Raw genomic sequence first — 21323 nt, 5'->3', positions numbered from 1 at the left:
CAACCCAGACAAGGGTGTTGATATGCCAGCCTGTTTTCTGAAGCCTGGGTTATTGACTTTCAAGGAAAGATGTCCTAGAGTCTGAGAATAAGTGCAGAGAACAGCCTGGAAGCAACGATTTTCCTGTTTTGTTTTGTTCTTTCCTGCTTCAAAGCTGGTTACTGTTGACCTTAGGACAACAGTGCTTTTCTAGAGGCCTAAATATTTCTTCCTCATGTTCCTAACATCTTACTTCTCTTTAAATCAGATGAGAAACCATCTAGTCTTTAAGAGAGCAGACCTCCCTCGTGTTCCTTTTCTTCCTGCAGTTGATGCTTTCATGTGGTACAGGAATGCTTCAGTGAGCTGCCTCAGCAGGACCGGTTCTGAGCCTTGCCTGCTCTTGAACTTGTGTGGCGTCACCTGAGTGAATGGCCTGCTTTGCATCATCTGGGCTGTCTTAGCTCTGTGAGCCACAACTAGCTTTCGTTTGTAGAAGTAAGGTGCTGGATTTCATTAGAATTCAAAGTCTAAGTTTGTTTGATTCCTGGACTCAACAGTTCACTCTAAATTTAGGGGCTTGACCCTTGGACCTTGGGAACTCTTGGGTGGTATTTCCTGGAACTTTAATTCACTTAGGGGAAAAATGTGTTCAAGGTTCTCCTATTGAATAAGAACTTTTTGGGATACTTTAAAATTTTATTTTTATTATTATGTGTATAGGTATGCCTACACACACACACACACACACACACACACACACACACACACACACACACACACACACACTCACACTCACTGTGCATGCAGTGCCCAAGGAGGCCAGAAGAGGCATCAGATCCTCAAAACTGTAGTTAGAGATGGAGCTGCAATTCGGGTGCTGTGAATTGAACCCAGGTCTTCTGGAAGAGCAGCCAGTGCTCTTAGTCACCGAGCCATGGCTTTAGCTTTATGAGGTACTTTCAAATGGACTGTCTTTAGAAATCCACCATCAACAACAGCAAACAAGCAAAACACAAACCAAAACAAATGAAATGGAATTGATGGTACCTCCATCTGCTGATGAAGGTGTTTCATTTCTGGGGTTCTGAGGCACCTCCAGTCACATGGGTGGAGCTATGATTTAAGCCAAGGTCCGTGACCTTCATTCAGCCCCTTGTTCTTTTCCTTTCCTTGCCACATTGAGTGATCAGGAATTATCCATAGTGAAAGTATCAACACTGCTGTCTTGGCTCGGCTCAGTTGTAGCTGTCATTACCTTTCTTACTGTTAGCCCAGTTGGCTCATCACTTCTCTGTCCACTGGATGCTGTCCACTAGGTAGAGACCTCTGTCCTAGTTTATCTTCTGTGCTAGACTCCTCCTTGTCGTTTGCACAGGCTGGCTGATGCAGTGAGGTGCCAACAGTGTTCTGAAGGGTTGGTGTATGAATCAGGGTGTCCACATCTGGTGGCCCACCTTCTCATTGCAGCCTCACGTGGCACCCTTAATATTATTACAGTGCACCATGAGCTTTGGATGGGGCAAACATTCAAACACCACCCCTGGAAAAAAGTGACAGTGCGTTCCCTTGGCCTATAGAGAAAATACCAGCATTACTTTCACCAATGATGAACCTTGGTGATGTTAACATGCCATCCTATTTTTTTAAATTAATTTGTTTATTTTATACTCCATATTTTATTCACCCACCCACCCCCTGTCTCCATGTGGATGTCCCCACCCTCAATGCCACTTGACCTCTACACTCCCTGGGGCCTCCAGTCTCTTGAGGGTTAGGTGCATCATCTCTGAACACAGACAGGGCAGTCCTCTGCTGTATGTGTTGGTGGCCTCATAGCAGCTGGTGTATGCTGCGTGGTTGGTGATCCAGTGTCTGAGAGATCTTGGGGGTCCATCCTATTTTTTTAAGCAATCCAGTGAGACTCATTTTTTTGTGTATGTTGGATATTTGGATTCAGAGATTTGTTCTGAGTATGAGATGAGTCTTTTCAAAAGTGAGAAGTGGCTCATTGGTTATGAGCACACACTGTTCTTTCAGAGGACCAGAGTTCAGTTCCCAACACCCATGTCAGGTGGCTCACAGTTGCCTATAACTCCATGGTTGGTTCCATGGAACCCAACGTTTATCTTCTGGTCTCCGGGAATCTGCACACAGTTGTTGGTTTGCATACCAGAGCACAGCCAGCAGGCTGATCCGGGAAGGAAGGCAGAACATAATCTGAGGACCCCTAGTCAGGCCAGAACAAAAGCTCCGAGGGGTGCTGGCCTGGCTGGAACAGCCAGAATGTTAGAACTGTCCTTGGGGAAGCTAGGGTAGAGCAGGCTGCTGGAGACCTTTTCTGATGCAGTCGCAACCCTGGAGTTAGTGGCTCGCAGTGGTATGCAGGAGCTGGCTGGTAGAAGCTGAAGTTGCTGAGTGTCAGGATGTGGCTGTGATTAATCGTGAATGGGGTTAGATAGCTGCGGTGTTGAAAGCTTGATCGGGGCCTGCTGGGTGGGGCTGAGGTCTAGCAGAAAAAGCTTGAGAGAAAACTCTTCCCTAGAGTGTTACAGCTCTATTAAATAGGTGCTCGCAGATGATTCTTGGTGAAATAACTGGAGCACTTTATTCCTTGTAGAGAAGGGACCTTATAGACATTTTGGGGTGGGGTGGGATCTAGGGGTAAATGCTTCTCATTGGCTCAGTCTGAGATGTTAGGGATGCTCTGTTTACATGGGAAAAGACTTTAGTGGGGTGTTGTGGTCACGTGGTCTGAGACATGGAGACCCTGGCCAGGAGTTGGTTCTAAGACCTACCTTTCTCAATTATGAAAATTCCCAGGGATTTTGAACCTGCTTCAACCTTGCGGGATCTTCTGTCTGGGGGCACGGCCCACTGCCCACACAGATACCCTCTCTCTACCCCACAACTAAAATGGAAAGAACAAAAAAGGGGCTAGAGGGATGGCTCAGCACTTCAGAGCTTTGGCTCTTCTTCCAGAGGCTCTGAGTTCTATTTCCAGCACCAACCATCTGTTGCAGATCAGAACTGTGGGCACTGCAGGCACGTGGAACAAAGACATACATCCAGCTGTAACACCAACAAATAGAAAATAAAGTGAAGGGAAAATAATAAAATCTTTTTTTTTAAATCAGGAAAACCAGGCTTCTGATGTGTCTCTAATCCAAGATGGTTAGCCTGGAGCAGTAGTGTGGCCCACCTGGTAGCTGTTCAGCTAGTTAGTAACCGTTAGAAGTATCTTTGCTAGCCAGAAGGTAGGCGCATGCTTTTAATCCCAGCACTTGGAAGGCAGAGGTAGGCAGATCTCTTTGAGTTTAAGGCCAGCCTGGTCTACAGAGTGAGTTCCAGGACAGATATGCTTATATTTGTTTGTTTTTTTGAGACTATATCTCAATGTGTAGTCCTGGCTAGCCTGGAACTCTTAGAGACCTAGGAATACTAGAATTAAAGTCATGCAATCAGGGCTATATAGTGAGACCCTGTCTCAAAACAACAACAACAAAACCCCCCCAAAAAAAAACCACACAAGAAAGAACTTGGCGGGGGTGGGGGGGGGCAGGAAAAAAGAAAGAAAGAAACCCACTTTTGCAGGAAGCTCTGGGGAGAGCACATGCTATGAAAGAACAAGCTGGTCCAGTGAAGCCCACGTAGAAAGAAGAGGAACAAAGCCAAGTGTCCATCTCCTGCTCTGCAGTTACTACAGCTACCCTTAGAGCCTAGAGCAACTGCGTTTATATCCAGGCCCTGTGCACTAGAAGCTGTTGAGAGGAAGGTGTGAAGGGAAGCAGCCTTCATTGCTCACTGTGGGCTAGCAAGCATTCCTGTGTACAGTACAGGTGTCAGTAGCAGGTATTTTCGGTTTCTCGTCATTACTCTGGGAACACAGCAGATGAAGAAGTAGCTTCCTATTTATACTCATATCAGCATGTGCTTTCCCATCAACACTGGGGAATTAATCTGCTAATGGTAGACTTATATTAACTCCAACTTTGTGTCTTGTCTGTGGCCTTCTTTGGACTTAGACAGTGCCCCCATACTGACCCTGACCCTGACCCTGTGCAGACTGCTACCTGAAACCTTGGGTGTTCTCCACGCCACCCCCCACTCCCAGTCCTTGAGCTCAAGATCATGTACCCGTGTTTATATGTCTATTTTTAGCTGCATTGTAAATCTAGTACCATGACCTTACCTAGAATCTCATTCTTGGCTTTCACATGTCCAGACCTTGGGGTTTTTGAAGTGCAGAAACATAACATGTAGATAGAGCTTATTAAAATGTGTATCCGCTTGGTAAGTCACCAGGGCTTGGGTCCATAAAGTTCAAGTACCTTTTGTTAATGTTCTCTGCGTGCTGCTCCTTTGACTCTTTTGAAGTGTGAGGCTCTAATCACTCACAGTCACAGAATGCCTAGTTGTCACTGAATATGTACTACATATTTTACTGACACTAGAAAAGTGAATAGTCTTTATGCTGTAATTTTGATGATTTAACTTGCTGGTTTTAATTTTCAGACCTTTAAGTGTGCAGAATGTTGCGTAACCCTGAGAGAAGATACAAACGTGCCTGCTAGGGAGAGAGTGACTTAGGGCATAACTGTACTACTAGCTGAAGGATGGGAGCTACAGAGAAATACTGTAGACACTAGTGGCTTATGCTTACAGTTCGTGTTGTCCACCACAGTACTTTGTTGTTGATAACCACTAGGGAGCTCTCGGCAAACCTTCTGAATGTCAGGAAGCAGTCAGGCCTTCGATGTGTGTCTTCTCACCCAGTCACATCCAAATTGGAAATTAGGTGGAGCTCATTTTGCGGATGAGGAGACTGGGCTCATCCTACTGCCACCCACATATTAAGAACATACTAAGTAGGGCCTTCCTCCATGTATAGAAGCTGTGGCTTCCCATTTTGATCTCCATTCCATCTCCCAGACACCTGTGCACTCCTCTCCTAAACCTGTGTTCGGCCACATTGGACTGCTTGTAACCCTTTGAAGAGGACACTGCTTTTCTTTGTGACTTCTTTGCTTCTTTTTTCTTTTTTTGTCTTGGAACATGTTTCTACTGCTCCTATTTAAGCTCCAATTCCTCCTTCTTACCCCAAGATAGACTTGTTCTGTTTCTTTATGTGGCTGGTGTTTGAGTTAAAGAATACATGATCTATGACTCATAAACGAGAAGACCTTTGGAAACTGTCCCCTGAGCTCCTGTTATGGATTAGGCTTCTGTCCTTTGTGCACCTCAAACCTTCTGCACTATTTGGTATTAATTCTTAACATATTGATTGTAACTGTTAGTTTTAGCTTTACATTGAATGTGAGGTTAAAGTCCTGGTCGCTTATGTTATTCCTCTTAGATGAGTAAATTTAAAATTCATCATGGAAGTTGCTTTTTAGGGTGTTTCAAGTGAGTCTCCTTCTTATAATTAAATTGCCTATGCAGAAGTCTGTTGGTTCAGGGCCACTGACTGCTGCTTACTGCAGAGGAGAGAGTACTTACTGCCTGCCCTATTTTATTTACATTTTGACAGGAAGTTGTCCCCCACCCTTTTACTGTTCAAGGTATCCTCACTGTGATTTTGTTTGGGGCCTTCTACTGGGCACACTCCTGAGAATCTAGTCCTGTCCTGTCTCTGCTGCAGATGGTTTGTGAAACTACTTCTTTCTACAAGTATCTTCACGCCAGCCCCTTACCATTCCCTGTAGGATAATCTGGAGGGGTTGGCACGTTTAGCTGTGATCTGTCAGTTTATCATGGGGTTCTTTGGAATCCAGCCACTTTACACACACTGGAGATCACATCCAGGTTTCCTCTCTCCAGTCCTTCTCCAGAATAGCAAGATTGATTTAAGTATCTCTTAGAACTGGTCACTTAGTTCCCAGGCAGGCGGCCACTGTGTGGATTCTGAAAGGGCAGTGGCGAGGATGCTTGTAGCAAGGACACTGTTGTATGGCTTATGTCCTACTGCTGGCCTGACTAGACTGCTGTTGCTATTGTGAGAAACTGAGTAGAATGCACACAGGGTCACTTCTTAGCGCTACACACAAGTCTGTATCTATATATTGCACTATGTTTCCATAGGGAGGGACGGAGATTGCTCCCTGTTTACAATGCCAGCGCATTTCTGTTCCTCTTTGGGTAAAGACTAAAGCTGACAGTATGATCTCTGCGTAATGTCATTTGGCTTTCTGGTTATAGCTCTGTTTGTTTGATCCCAGTGTCCCCCTGGCATCTGCGCTCTCCGTGCACCGGCCTTCTTTTGCTGTTGTTTGCATGTCCGCTTCTCTCCATGGCCTTCCAACTAGCTTCCTTCTAGCCTAAGGTTATTTTTGGTATTTGTTTTATTCCCTCTCCTCTATTACAATATCAATTATATTTTCATTTTTAAAGAAAACTCTTTCTTTGGGCCTGGAGAAATAACTTAGAGGCTAAGAGCAACTTGCTGCTGAAACCATCTGGGACTCGTTCCAGGGGGTCTGCTCTCTCAGGTCTCTGTGGGCACTGCACACATGTGATAGACAGACATATTGCAGCCTAAGCACCTATAGACAACAAATAATAAACCTTTAAAGACAGAGCCCTTCTCTTATTTTCCAGTTATGTCAGATTTCTTGTCTTAAGAGCTAGTGAAACACCTACTCCATGTAGGGCAGCTGTAGTTTGTCACTTGCGGTTATGGGTTTTGGTTTTGTTTTAAATCCAGGTATGTCTCTTCACTACACTCTGGGAATGGGGTTTTTGTCTTTATCCCCCAACACATATACTAGTAAGCAATGAGGACATGTCAGACATAAAAGGTACTTGTTCTCTCCCTCAGCTGATGCTTGCCTTTTGCTATAGTTAAAGGACTTGAGTGTGTAGGCCAGGAGACTGCGGTCCCAGCACAGACATGCAGCTTATGTCTTCTTTCTGGACTGTGAGTGAGATTTTCTCCCCGAGTGCCTTAAAACAAGCTTCTTCCATATGGCATTTACTGAAGCATGGAATAGGACATGATTAAGCTGGTAACTTTGCATTTTAATGGCTAAATTGATCAAAGAGCCACTCCTGCTTCTTATCTCAAGTAGATGGCCAATCTTTAATTTGTTTGATATATGGGATTAATTGGAGCTAATAATTCTTTGACTTACTGAAGGGTAATGTTTTATTTTCCATGATTGGCAGACTTCTCATTTGTCAGTCTTTCCAGAAGTAAGATCCTGCCTGTGAGTGGCTGTGGCTTGATTAGAATGGCCTTTGGCCTTAAGTTTAGAATCTACTGCAGCTGGTATGAGTAGCAGGTACTGAGTAGCATCTGGGAATTGTGTGTGTGTATTTTTACAAAGCTAATAAACATCTACTGTTGACCCTGGCATAGATGGAAACAGTGTAGTCAGAAGTGCTCATTAACTACAGGAATGTTTTGGACAGAAGGCCATGGCTGCTGCTGCTTGCCATTAACTTAGAATTCGGCCTTCAGAAACTCTAGAACTTTGACTAAGTTGCTGCAGATAAACCATAGGACTGCGGAGTACTTGCTGTGGGAGCTGTGTGGCCTCCAAACGGCAGTGTGTCATTCTGTTACCCATCTTGCACATGCATACTTGCTTGTTGGAAACTGCTTTTGCACATGACACTTTGGGGAGTATTGATAAATGATCTCTAAGGTGTAAGAAAGCTAGAACCCGATGCTGTGTGAGCTAGTCTGCTCAGTCTGCCGTAGCCTGTCAAGAGACTGACCCCCGAAGACACACCTCACTTGCCGGTAGATGCTTCATTTGAATCCAGGGCAGATGAGAGTTTGGTATTATCCAGCAGGAAATTTACAGTGAACCAAATAATGATGTTCTTTTAGATTTCCCACTGGTGGATATTCTCTTTGTTGATGTTTTTATACTTTGTAGATCTGTTTTTGTACAATATCCATATATTTGCATGTTCATTTACGTAATGTTATTACTGTGAACAATAAATGTGGCCTTTCCCATACTGTATTAGAACCTATGAACACAAAATAGTATAAGACAGTTAAATCAGCGAGCTCTCAGACTCTATGCAATGTTTTCCAGTGGAAATGTGAATTAAAGTCATCTGGTAAAGTTAAAGAAAAAAAAAAGCCCAGCATTTTGAATTAATTTGCTTGGGTGCAGTATCTGGCTGCTTACCGCATGGGGCTCTCACATGAAGACAGAATGTCCGGAACAAGCAGCTGATGATTTTGAGGTGTTCTTCCTTGGTAAAGACCCACAGTGCCTGAGAAATCACTATCTTAACCATTATGGTTTGTTCTACTGAAAACAGTTTTGGTTTAAGTAGGCAGGGGTTAGTTCCTGTTTATTTGCTTAAAGGATTTTCATGCTGTGTTTCTTCTCCCCTTCTGACCCTTTACAGGGGCAGAATTACCAGGACAAGTGATCTCCATGGCAGCTTCTACTCTTGCAAACTTGGCCATCTCCATCACTGGGTATGAGTCCAGCACTGAAGACCAGCCCTCTGACCCTCCGACAGGTGACTGACATGAAAGCCATGACAGGACACAGGGAGGGGACAGAGTGGAGACCAGGCTTGCCGCTCCTCCCTGATTCTCATCCTGACTGCTCTCTTACACCACAGTCCTCATGTATTCGTCTTACATTTCCAGTTGCTTTCCTCTTGGGTTTCCTGTCCCGGCCCCTTCCCTTGCTTCTGTTTTAAACATGCCCTTCTGATGCTTCTTACCCTGTTTTCTTGCCTCAGTCCCATTTACCACCCATGGTTCTACCCAGCTCTGTGCTCTCCTTATCTTGGTTTTTTATTTTCTCTTCCTTTTCTAGCAGCCAGTTCTACATTATTCTGTTTTTGATGCTTTTTATTCCCTTCCAAACTCTCTATCTGTAGGTGGATATTTTTCTTTTCCTCATTTTCTACATTTTTTTTTTCCTCCTGGAATTTTTTTCTCTTTAAGTAAAAGTACCACTTGAATGCCTTATGCTGTATGTATATGTAATATATAGGAGCTATGTGGAGAAGTAGGAACACACGCTTTCCTTATACACGAAACCATGTTTCCAGAGGGGAGCAGGACGATCCCTAGGTTATGGAGTTAGTGTTCTGGCATCTGTCATTCCCACTGACCTAGAATTTTCAGATCCGACGAGCAGAGCAAGGACAAACAAAAGCATGTTATCATTTGCTTCACTTTTAGCCTTGACCCACGTGCACAGATGCATGTAGGCAAAGCAGCCATATAAATAAAGATGAATCTCAAAAAATACTTAACTCGTATACAGGAAAAGGTAGAATATTTGTTGTCTCCCAGAATCCTGATTTTCCTAGACCAGGACCCTGATGGCAGGTTTGTTTCAGTGCAGATCTTCTGTCTCTTTAACCCGATGCGATCCTGCTGTACTTCCAGTGTAGTATATTTTGTATTGTTGTTTTCTCGTGTGAACTAAAACAATGTGTGACTTTCTGTCTTTGCCTTTTTTAGAGCCCACAGACAAGGGAGAACCCCCTCCAGCATTGTCTGCTTCTTCTTCATCCTCCTCTCGTTCCTCGCCCTCTTCTCCTTCACCTACTTTGGGCAGACAGAGGCCCGAGATGGGAACATTTCTCAGGAAGAAGAAAACGAGTGACATCTACTTCGTGTCTCTTGTGTGGGCCATCATTGCTGTCCAGCTTTGGCTGAATCTGTGGATCGTACAGCTGCTGCCAGTGCCTGTTGCAGGTTGTTATTTGCTTAAGTGTGGATTTACCTTCACAGACTTTTTCTCCTTTTTTAAACAATGGGATTTGCATATTTGATACAGTTTTATTGCCATCTTAAAATAGTTGTATGTTTGTGTTTAGGTCATAAGAAAAACATTTATTTTATGTGTATGGGTGTTGGCATACATATGCGTGCCCACCGAGGCCGAAAAAGGGTACTAGGTCCTGTGGAACTTGAGTTTCAGACAGTTACCAGCCACAGAGTGTTCCAGGACATCCAGGGATATATGGAGAGACCCTGTCTCAAAGACAAACAAAACAAAATCTAATGAAGGAATTTTTGAACTTTTATATCATCCTATTTTAGTTAACTTTTCTATTGGTGTGACAAAGCACCAAGGCTTCTTATAAAAGAAGGCATTAATTAGAGGCTCACTGTTCATGTCCGTCCTGGTGGGTAGCATGGCAGCAGGCAGGCAGTCATGGAGCCTGAGTAGTAGCCGAGAACTTAGATGTTGATAGAACAGCTATGAACGGGCAGAGAAGGGTAGAGAAGGTACAGACACACAGGCATGCACGCATTCAGGGAATGGCTCTTCAAACCTCAGAGCCTCCTGCCTAGTCTACTTCTCCAACAAGGCCACATCTCCTTATCTTTCCCAAACTGTTCCACCAGTTGAGTAGTCAGATATATGAGCCTGTGGTAATACATTCTTTTCTTGCTTTCTGGTTTTGTTTTGTTTCAAGGCAGGACTTCTCTGTATAGCTAGCCCTGGCTGTCCTGAAATTCATTATGTAGATCAGGCTAGCCTTGAATATATGGAGATTCCCCCTGCCTCTGCCTCCTGAATTCTGGGATTAAAGGCCACCACCCAGCAAGCCTGTGGGAACCATTCTTACACAAACCACCATACTGACACGCAGCTTATAAAGTTGGATTAAGAATATTGGTCCCAGGAGTTAAAGAAGCTTTATTGGAAAGAAATCATTACATAGGCCCACCTTCATTAATAAAGTAGCCTGTCTTCCTAGTTGGCTTTAACAGCTGATTTTCTGCTGACCTCTGACCTCTGTTCAGAGCACCATCAGGTGAGCAAACAGGAGCACAGTTGGAAATACTGCCTGCTGTGGTACAAAGCCACTGGGAAGCAGCTATGATGGCCAAGGAAATCAGTAAATGTTGGGGCTCAGTTTTCCTTAATTAGGAAGAGGGAAGCTGTGAAGGCCATTGTAGTCCATGATGTTTGTAGGCTGGACAGTGAGCCCTGCCTGACTCATCCCGGGATTCAGCTTCACAGAGGTGATGCTCAGCTGGTGGGGCTTCCTTGGAAGTGTGGCTGGCCAGTTTCTTCTCAAGTACCTGTGGTCCTTCCTGCTCCCTCTGCCATGATCTTGGTTTAGTCCTGGCTTTACTGTTTAGAATGGAAGGTAGGGAACTTACATTCTGCCTTTCAAATCTGTTTCCTTTGTGTTTGTATCTTCTTTATAGTCTGGATCATCAAAAAGCTCGTGATCCACTTTGGAGTGGTGGGCTTCCTGGAGAAACGCTGCCACGCATGGTGGCAGGTGATTGAATGCTTCCTGAAGGAGCGGCAGGAGGCTTTGGCACCTTGGCCGATTATCGGGCTTGGAAAGTTCTTACTAAAAGTTGATAGCAAGGTATGATTGGGCTGCTCCAATGGGGTCTTTGTGTTCCGTGACTTGAACAGTCCATTTCATAACATTGATAATGTGCTTCGTATCTGATTCTCCATGAAAATTTAAGGCTTAGAATTATAGAGTGGATTTAGATGAAATAAAATTGTGGTCATTTTTCTTATAAAGGAGAGAAGGTTAGGTAATGGGGTGGTGGCTCAGACGGGAATGTTTTTGGAGTGATTCTTGTTTGTCAGATATTGTGATGAATTACAGGGAAACTTAACCAGTCATGGACCCCCCCCCCTGCCCCCCCCGCCCCCCCCCCCCCAGACAGAAGCACAGCTTTAATGCCAAGAAATTGCTAATTTCTGAGAACTTAGTGGTTAAAAGACATGGAATCTAAATCCACACTCTTTCAGGTCCCACATCTGTTATTTACCAGCCCTGTAACCTTGGACAGATGGCTTAACTTCTCTGTGCCTTGGTTTCACTATCAATAAAGTGGGTATAATAGCACTTATCTCAAAATGTGATTTTTTGAGTGCTAGCTGTCTCTCAGTTTTTACAGAGAAGTGTCTGCCTGACACAGTAGGAGCAGTGAGTGAAAAATGTCTCTGTAGCCCTAGTGGCAGGAAAGGGACGCTTTGGGGAGATGTAAGCAGAGTCCCGAGCACAAGCAGTTAGGTGGACCTGCCTGTGCAGGGCTCTGCACTGGAGAGGATCCATCTGGACTGCGGATTTCGAGTTCCAAGTTCCGGTACAGCTACGGTACAGCATGTAGTGGGGCAGTCGCTCCGCCATCCTGATCCTATAGCAGCATTCTGTGAAAGCTCTGTAACTCGCTGTCTCCTGCTGAGCTCCTCCTGCTCTCAGTGACTCTGCTATTGGTGCATTCATTCTCTAATGATATCCCACTCTTCTTATCTTCTCTCACCTCCCTGTCTTCCAGCTCTGGCACTGGCTAAATAAGAAGGTAATAAACGTGTGGGTGTGATTGTCACTGCCCCAACCCATCACTATCTCCTTTCTCATTCTGTGTTTCCGTGCATACATTAAACTAAGATTTGTTTTCAAAACTTTAAGCTATGGAAGGTCGCGAAATATGAATGCTGTCCTAGTCATTTACTGAAACCCCCACCAAGCTCCTAGGGTATGAATGGGTCCCTTGTCAGGTATTTAAGAGGTTATATCTTGTAGCCCTTTTGTCCAGAAAATGGGTTTTCTTGTTTTTCTCTAGTGTGGCAACTCTGGTCTCTCTCTCTCTCATTCTTTGAGTCAGGGTCTTGGTGTGTAGTCCAGCTGCCTTCTATCCTCCTGCCTCAGTCTCTTGAGTGCCAGGATTACAGGCATCTACTACCAACTTTCGGTTCCTTTGTGTGTGAAACACGTTAAGCTATAGAGAGAGGAAAGAAAGTCTTTATTCCTAGTTTTTCTATAAGTGACACAAGAAGTTTTAAAAATTGACAAACCTGTAAAACACTTGTTGAATTTATCTTATTTCTTGGTTAGTAATTTTTTTGGTCTTTTTTTTTTTTTTTTTTAAATTGTCTTAGCTTGGACTTCTGTTGCTGTGGTAACACAACTTGGGGAGGAAAGGGTTTCTTTCATCTTACATGTCTCAGTAACAGTCCATCCTGAAGAGAATCAAGGTAGGAACTGAAGCAGACATCATGGAGGAAAATACTGCTTACCGGTTTGCTCCTTCTAGCCTGCTCAGCCTGCCTCTTTATATAACTCAGGACCACCTGAAGGATGGCACCACCCAGAGTGGGTTGGACCTACGTCAGTCACCAGTCATGAAAATGCTCCACAAGGTTGCCTACAAACCAGTCTTTTTTTGTTTTGTTTTGTTTTTTGTTTTTTTCGAGACAGGGTTTCTCTGTATAGCCCTGGCTATCCTGGAACTCACTCTGTAGACCAGGCTGGCCTCGAACTCAGAAATCCGCCTGCCTCTGCCTCCCGAGTGCTGGGATTAAAGGCGTGCGCCACCACCGTCCAGCTTACAAACCAGTCTTGTAGGGACATTTTCTCAACTGAGGTTCCCTCTTCTCAAATGACTCTAGTTTGTGTCAACGTGACAGAAATTAACTAGGACTCCTGTATCCCAGAAACAGTTATTTATTTAGTTTTCATGGCCTGCAAATTTGTGTTTCATGAGTCATGAATGAAGTTTGTCTGTAGGAACTTTTTCTTGATTGGCATTGGATTGTAAAAAGCAGATTTCATATAAATTCTTAAGGCCAAGCTATATGTATGAAGAATGCTGTGCCTTTGACATTTAGTCAAAGTAGAGCAGCGTTTGGCTCTCAGATCCTTAGGACAGGTGTGCCAGAGGTGGCATTGTATGTGTCCTGTTTAAACACAAGCATGACTCGGGTGTGATAAAAATTGTGTAATAAACCTTAAAGATGTGGATGTAGGCCACAGTCACATATTTCTATTTTCAGTTTTTATTTACTTATTTGTATTTGCTAATTTAGTCATTATTTTTGTGGTGCTGAAGGTCAAATTCAGGCCATGAGCATGGCAGACTGTCATACACTGCTAGATCCAGATATGACATTTAAATATGGAGATAAGAATTTACTCCTCCCTCCCTGGTGAAATGGAGACATGGGAGATGACATCACTTAAGATTTTAAACTGGATTGCAAGCAAGCAATGTGTAAAATATATGGTCTACTCCCACATGTATGTGGTTGTATATGCCCTGATTCCTCATAAACTACTGTCAGGACATGAGTGTATTTATTAGTCTGTCATCAATTTATGTATGTATGTATGTCTCTATCATCTATATCTGTCTACCTACTTACCTATTTACCTATCTATATGTAGATATCTAGATAGAGTGTGTGTGTGTGTGTGTGTGTGTGTGTGTGTAGGTGTGTGTAGAGAGGGAGGAGGAGAGACATTGTATAACATACATTTTTTTAACTTTAATCAAAGTAAAGTGGTTCTGTTTCCCCAGTTGGTGTGTATTGAAATGAATTGTCCTCAAGATAAAGAAGAATTAAATTCATTAAGTTTAATATATCTACCTCAGTGGGCTAAATGAATTAGGAAACCTAATTTATGAGCCTAATGTATAGCTGAAAAGCAGAGGTAGTGTTAAAAGATTCCTACGAGATCAAGTCACTGTAGTGTGTTCAAAGCATTGATGTGTAGTTGGGGTGCAGCTGCCTGCATTTCTGTTTGTGTTCTAGAGAAGTGCATAAGGAATTATGATACTTAATAGCTTGATATGCAAAGCCAGTTGGCTTAGAAGTTTTAGAGTAGGGCTTAGTGTAATTAAGTTTTAAAAATATATCCTCTTTTCATATTTGAAATATTTAACACATCATTTTAAAACAGTTTCCTTTTAAGAACAAAACCTTAAAGGTTATTAATTGGTCAAGGCCTGAAAAGACTGAAGAAATTCCTAGAGACCGTAGAGACCGTGTGTGTTCCACAGCCCAGCAGTGTGGTTAGAGTTTTGTTGCCTTTGCTCACTATGAGCATGGGCAAGGAAGATCTGCCTCCTTGGAAAGAAAGCATCTGGCACTCCAGGGAGTCTCAGCTTTCTCTGTCCATGTCTCTCTTTTGCTCACCTCCTCTGTCCATGTCTCTCTCCTTCACTCACCTCCTCTGTCCACGTCTCTCTTTTGCTCACCTCCTCTGTCCATGTCTCTCTCCTTCACTCACCTCCTCTGTCCACGTCTCTCTTTTGCTCACCTCCTCTGTCCATGTCTCTCTCCTTCACTCACCTCCTCTGTCCATGTCTCTCTCCTTCATTCACCTCCTCTGTCCACATCTTTCTTTTGCTCACCTCCTCTGTCCACGTCTCTCTCTTTCACTCACCTCCTCTGTCCATGTCTCTCTCTTTCACTCACCTCCTCTGTCCATGTCTCTCTCCTTCATTCACCTCCTCTGTCCACATCTTTCTTTTGCTCACCTCCTCTGTCCACGTCTCTCTCTTTCACTCACCTCCTCTGTCCATGTCTCTCTCTTTCACTCACCTCCTCTGTCCATGTCTCTCTCCTTCATTCACCTCCTCTGTCCACATCTTTCTTTTGCTCACCTCCTCTGTCCACGTCTCTCTCTTTCACTCACCTCCTCTGTCCATGTCTCTCTCCTTCACTCACCTCCTCTGTCCATGTCTCTCTCCTTCACTCACCTCCTCTGATCATGTCTCTCTCCTTCACTCACCTCCTCTGTCCACGTCTCTCTCTTTCACTCACCTCCTCTGTCCACGTCTCTCTTGCTCTCTTTCATTCACACTCACCAGTTGCTGCTGCTTTTTCGTCATTCAACTTTACTGGCCTATTGTTTGTTTAAGTGTGTGTGAGTGTTTTGCCTTCATTACTTTGTATGTGTATATATGTATGTATGATGTATATGTGTGTGTGTGTGTGTGTGTGTGTGTGTGTGTGTGTGTGTGTGTTATGCACATGTATGTATGATGCTGTCGGAAGAGTGCATTGGATTCTCTGGAACTAGTTAAAGACAGTGGAGCTACCATGTGGTGCTGGGACTGTGCAGGAGCTCACCCTGCAGTATGCAGCAGGTTGGAAAGAACTGGAGCCTCTGAAGTCTTAAGCTTAATTTCTGACAAAATTGGAGTTAGGAAGATTCCACTCTACTTAAAACTATGAAGGCTTGAGTTTGGAACTGTGCTGGGGCTCTATGGAATCTCATGGTTTGTATGTTAATGCCACCTCATAGGAGGTTAGGGCTCCATGCTTTCTCAGAAGATTATTTTTATTTAAAACCATGCTTTTAAGGATGTTTCTTTTAATACTTTTGCAAACTGTTACTCATGGAAACAAATCTGGTTGTAACTCTGAAATAAGCTTAGTATTGATGATATAATCCATACTCCTGGTTTACAGAGCTTTGGAGAGGAAGGAGTGAGGTAGCCCTTTGCTCAGGGAGCTACCCCGGGAACCCTAGGGCCCAGCTGCTTCCTGATGCAAAACTTGTCAGTTCATTGATTTTAGAACTTATCTTCGAGTAAGACACCTGACCTTCCATACCTTAGAACCCCGTTGTTGTTTGTTTTTGTCTTGTTTAATCCCTGCGTTGTCTGATGCTTTGGTAGCATGCACTGGAGCTTAAGTCTTGCTTTGAAGCTCTTGAGTGTCAACATCCTAGATTAACTTTTTGTGTCTGAGCTCACTGTGGCGCTAAGTGGAGGACGGTGGACTTCATGGAAGAATTGTTGCTTTTAGTAAATTTACTCACTGCATAGTGAGCATAGTTTTAATTTAAATTAGAAGAACTTAGCCATATATAGCTCGTGCTTGGGTTGATGGGCACAGTATGGCACGTTAGCATTATTGATCTAATTAAGTTTAATTTTGAATGTTAAATGGTGGCTTTGCATGGCAGAAAGTGTAGAAGTTATCATTGTTACATATTCTAAAACCAAAATGTGTTTAAGATGTAGGATTGTTGGAGTTGTAAAAAATAAGAAATGTTCTAGTAAAGACAGAATATCAAATAACATTTTAAGGAAAGCATAAATCTGATTATTAAGGAACAGCTACTATGTTGAGGATTAATATGCTTCATTGAGTTAGAATCGTGTCACAGATCTTATGGTTTCAATAGAATAGACTAGAAGCTTCTAGTGGGATAGCAGGACTTTTGAAAGCATTTTATTATGAAGTATCTAAAATCTAAAAGCCCTGGGGCTGGTAGCACCTGCTTGCTTACTTACTAGCAGGTGAGGGCGCCTTTGGCCCCGTGTAGTGACTTGAGTTCAGTCTGTGTAAGCCACATGGTGCGAGGAGAGGGCCCACCCTTCAGTGTCCTCTGACCCCATACTCACACTGTGTGTACCCCCAGATACATAAACACTTATACTTAGCTTTTTTAAAATTTAAAAGCCCTTACAAATATTAAAATTTAAAACCAAAACAAATAAAAAAAAAACACAACGATTCACCTACCCACTGTCCACCTCAGTAGAACCACATCCACTTCCCAAGGTCTGGGACCTGGGAGCCGGCAGTCTGAATTTGCTGTTATTACTGCCTTAACATTATATACATCAGCAATTACCATCTTTAGGACCCTAATGGAGTGAAAGGAGACTGCACCTGGAATGTAATTGCTGTCTGTCTTTGCTCCTGTTTTCTGTATAATTTAAGAGATGAGTGTTACAAGGAGCATACACAAGCCTTCTGTGTTGGCTAACTGATAAGACAGCTTCATGAAATGAGTTCAACTGATGAAGGAGTGTCATAATTTTGTTTGGAATGTATTTGCCAGGCCTCATGAATTAGAGATTGAAATGTGAATGTAGCATAAGGAGAATCCAGGAGTACACATGGATCGTGTTCTGGCTGACTTTCTTCTCATAGCCATGACAATAATGAACTCTGCACATAACAGCAGCAATTAATACTTAACTTCTTAAGGTTGCTTATAGCTTTTATTGCTTTAATCGGTATGCTATAGTTTGCTTTGCAATGTTGGATATCCTGTATTTGTGATATTTGAATACATACGTGTGTTTGTTAAGTGATATGTTGAAGATAAGTAACCCTCCTTTTTCATTCCCATGCAGATGATCATCTGGTTGGAGAAGATGTTAGATAAAATTATTAGCATTTTCATCATATTCTTGCTAGTCATAGGAACCCTTCTTTTGGCCCTTCTCCTGACTGCAAAGGTAAGGTACATTAACCAGTATTCTTGTTAGACAAAGTCCTTGTTAGAGTGCATATGCAGAAGAAGCTAGCAGAAGCAAATGGGAAATAGCATTTGGCTTATCAGAAGTACCTCTGCTCACTAAAGTATATATCCATTTTGTACATTAGTAATTTTTCTGTTAGTCTGCCTAGAATGTTTTCTTTTTAAATCTCATTTATGTACATTTTGTTTTGTCATCAAGTCTTAAGCAGAGAGTGCAGTTTAAAAAAAAAGGATCCTAAAAATAATTTCCACCCCCAGCCATAGACTTAAGAGGTTTCTGAATTAGTCTCATGACTCCTTAATGTAGTTAGTGCAGTGTGCCCTTCTTTCTTTTCTCCCGGGGTTCTGGTCTTGATGTCTTCTGCTGGCGCTGCAGGCACTGGCCTCAAGCTCCTGGGTTCAGGTGGCTCTCCTTCGCAGTCTTCTGAGCACCTCCATGGACAGGTGCGCCTGTGCACCGACTGTCACGGTTTCTGCGTTAGCTCCTTCCTTCCTGCCACTAGTCTTCCTGTGCAGTGTGTAAGTCTGCTGCAGTCCCACGGACCTGCTTTTGTCCTTGTTGCTTGTGCTTTTGGTGTCTGTTTTAAAACGCTATCCTCTGGGCACGGTATGGCCATTGCTGTCCCTACATCAGGACCCAGAGGAGACTCTGAGAAGGCTTTGACCACTGGCCTTCCCTCATGAAGGGAGGGAGGCTCACAGGGCACACAGGGCAGCTCGCGTAAGGTCTTCATTTCTTACTTTTCAGATTCAGCTGTAGGGTTGTTTCCTGTTTATGTCCTCAAGAAACACAGCTGCATTTTCTCCTGCGCTGAGGGCTTTTCTGAGGGTAATTTTCTACACTTTCAGTGCGTTCTTGTCCCTATTTATCGAACTCTGTTTGACTCCACTTCCAGATTTTAGTGTTCTGTTTTCAGAGGATGGTGAAGCTTACGTGAAATCATGGCTATCAAAACTTCTCTAGCTCTTGCAATGATTCGTTAGTAACTGTTGGCAGTAGATGATAAAGGGCAGCAGTTGCTACGGAATTGAATTGCGCTTATGAGCGGTCACCACTCGGAAGTCCTGTTCTTCAGTCAGGCTCGTTACAGTCGATTTGCTTTCTCCCCTGCAGCTGACTCCATTAGCACTTCTGTCTGTCTGTCTGTCTGTCTGTCTGTCTGTCTCATGGCTGTTCCTGTATGTTCTTTAGGTAGTGGTCACACAGAGATGAGCCCTCTGTGAGTTTTTACCATGTTTGACCTGCGGTCAGTACTTTTGTCTGTTGGCTCTTTCCCTTCTTTGTCCCTTTATTGTTCTGTTTCTTTGCACAGGACTTCTGTCTGCCTGCCTCAGTTGTGCTCACCTGTCAGGCTCTTTATTTGTTCCATGATGCATTGAGTTTTGCTTCCCTCAGCTTAATTTGTGGGTATTGAACCATTTCTTTCTTGTGTGGGATTTAAGTGGACTAAACATTTGAGGGAGCCCTGTTGGGTATCTGGCTCCCCCCCACCCCACCCCAGTAAAGGTATTGTTTTCTGGAATACCAAGACAGCGTCTACTTGAGCATCTAATAGGTACCTCAATGTAACATCAGAAACTGTTCTCCTCACAGTCCTTCTGTTCCAGTAAGTGACAGCTCCACTCTCCTGTGCAGTGAGGAGCTTCAGTGTCAGCCTTGAATACACCTTTGCCACACATTTACTTCCTCAGAAAGTCCTTTGACAATAGCAGGCTGAGGTTGTCACATAACTTCCTCTCCACAGAAAACAGGAATAAAACTGTCAAGTTCAGACCAGTGCCACTTAAAGCCATTGCAAAATGACCAGCTAGGTAAGTCCTAGAGTCATGTTAGCTTCAAGTTATTCTGCAGCAAAACTCTGCAGCTTTCTCTGAGGAATTGTTGTTTGCATGTTTGGTGCAGTCTCTTGTCTGCTTTGTCTGTGTAGCTTGTGTGGTTGGTGTCTGTTGTGGAATGCCATCCTTCAGTTCTGTTCTGATATCAGGCTACCAGGCTAACAGGGCAGCTCTTCAGAGGCACTCGGAGCTCTTCTTCCTGAGAATATGGAAGAAGTTGATGGCTGAGGTGGGGATGTGACTTTTAGTGTCACCGCCATAGTTGCCTTTACAGTCGCCGGTGCCCTTGTAGGTAATCCCTCACCCACTTGTCTGAGCAATTCCAGTTGAACTTGCCGGAACCAGTTAATTCCAGTTAAACTTGCCAGTTCCCTAAACCATACTTGAGCAGCAGCATTTGTTTCTTCTGTCTGTTTCCAGTGTGGAGGGTTTAAATGTTTGTCTACATCTTTCCAGAAGAAGTTAACGGAATTACAGTTGTAAAATAATGGCAAAGTCTAGTTGGAGGTGAGCAGAGCCTCAGAGATGCATGCCAAGCTTCTAGTAGCATGCGGTTGGCGTGCCGAGAGCTGAGAGGGAAAGGCAGGAAAAGTATAGCCCAAAGATGTCAGCAAACTCCAGAGTCAACACAGACACACCCATACCGCAGCACACTCCAGGGAAGCTGCGGACAGCCATCGATAAAGAGGAACATCGATAAAGGAGGTAACTACAGCACTAAGGGAACAAAACAATCATAGGAAAAGACAAAGAGATGAAGTTTTAAAGCTGAAAAACAAGAAGCCTGACTGACAACCAAGAATTTTATGTTTAATGGCTCTGTTCTTAAAAATAAAGATTAAAGAACTGGAAGTATGGCAGTGTTGTCCAAGACACTAGCTTCAGTTTCCACTTGATTCTCTTTCCCCCTTCAAAAAGTAAAGGCAAAATAAAACCATTCCAGATAAGTTACAGCAGACAGAATTAATTGATGGCAGATGTGTTCTGTAAGGAAAGCTAAAATAATGTAGTGGGCCACACCAGTCACCCAGCCAGAGCTACATAGCCAGACCTTAGCTTTTGTTTTTCCTCCAGAATCTATAGGAAAGCTGAGTGGCCGCTGCAGGCCCTGTGCTGACCTGGGCTGCCAGTCTCTCCATTGCTCTGGCAGGCGCTTGGAGATCCCATGGCTACAAGCAGCCACAGCCCCTGGAATATGCTACAGACCTTATCTTTAGAACAACTAGACACACACAGATAATGACTTTTCGTTGAAGAGACAGGATTGCAGATCCCTTGGTTCCATAGGAGAGAATGGGGTAGCACTTGGGCATATGGAAAAGTACAGATTTTTCCCCCTGTGCTATTTTAGTTTTTTTTTTTTTTTAATTTTTATTTTATGTATATGACTGTTGTGTGCATGTGTATTCACAGTGCTCCTCAGAGGTCAGAGTAGGTGTTGGGTCACCTGGAGCCAGAGTTACAGATAGCTCTAAGTCTCCACATGAGTGCTGGGAACTGAACCTCAGACTTCTGCAAGAGCA

The 21323-nt window shown here is 43.6% G+C and overlaps 1 protein-coding gene and 1 non-coding gene across 12 annotated transcripts in view; one reads left to right on the top strand and one right to left on the bottom strand.

Annotated features, from left to right (window-relative positions):
• The window catches only part of Tmem245 (transmembrane protein 245), a 71453-nt gene that overhangs the window by 12813 nt on the left and 37317 nt on the right, over window positions 1–21323 (top strand). For 6 of the 11 annotated variants that reach the window (XR_001784143.2, XR_003954942.1, XM_011250037.3 and 3 more), the window contains exons 4-8: window positions 8350–8466; window positions 9428–9664; window positions 11135–11304; window positions 12233–12256; window positions 17837–17941. Coding sequence is in view for 7 of the 11 variants with exons in the window: in XM_011250037.3 (XP_011248339.1) it covers window positions 8350–8466; window positions 9428–9664; window positions 11135–11304; window positions 12233–12256; window positions 17837–17941 (653 nt within the window). In the remaining 4 variants the exon portion in view is untranslated. The remainder of the gene's footprint in view (window positions 1–8349; window positions 8467–9427; window positions 9665–11134; window positions 11305–12232; window positions 12257–17836; window positions 17942–21323) is intronic. The other 5 variants (NR_161228.1, NR_161227.1, NM_175518.5 and 2 more) reach the window with 1 other exon arrangement.
• On the bottom strand, window positions 20876–21001 carry Gm22300. Its single transcript, XR_003955481.1, has one exon. It is a non-coding gene; the product is annotated as a small nucleolar RNA SNORA44 (small nucleolar RNA).

Source organism: Mus musculus, chromosome 4, assembly GCF_000001635.26.
Source record: "Mus musculus strain C57BL/6J chromosome 4, GRCm38.p6 C57BL/6J".
Taxonomy (NCBI): Eukaryota; Metazoa; Chordata; class Mammalia; order Rodentia; family Muridae; genus Mus; species Mus musculus.
Note: the sequence above shows the minus strand (reverse complement) of the source record. Positions and strands in the feature narration are given on the sequence as shown.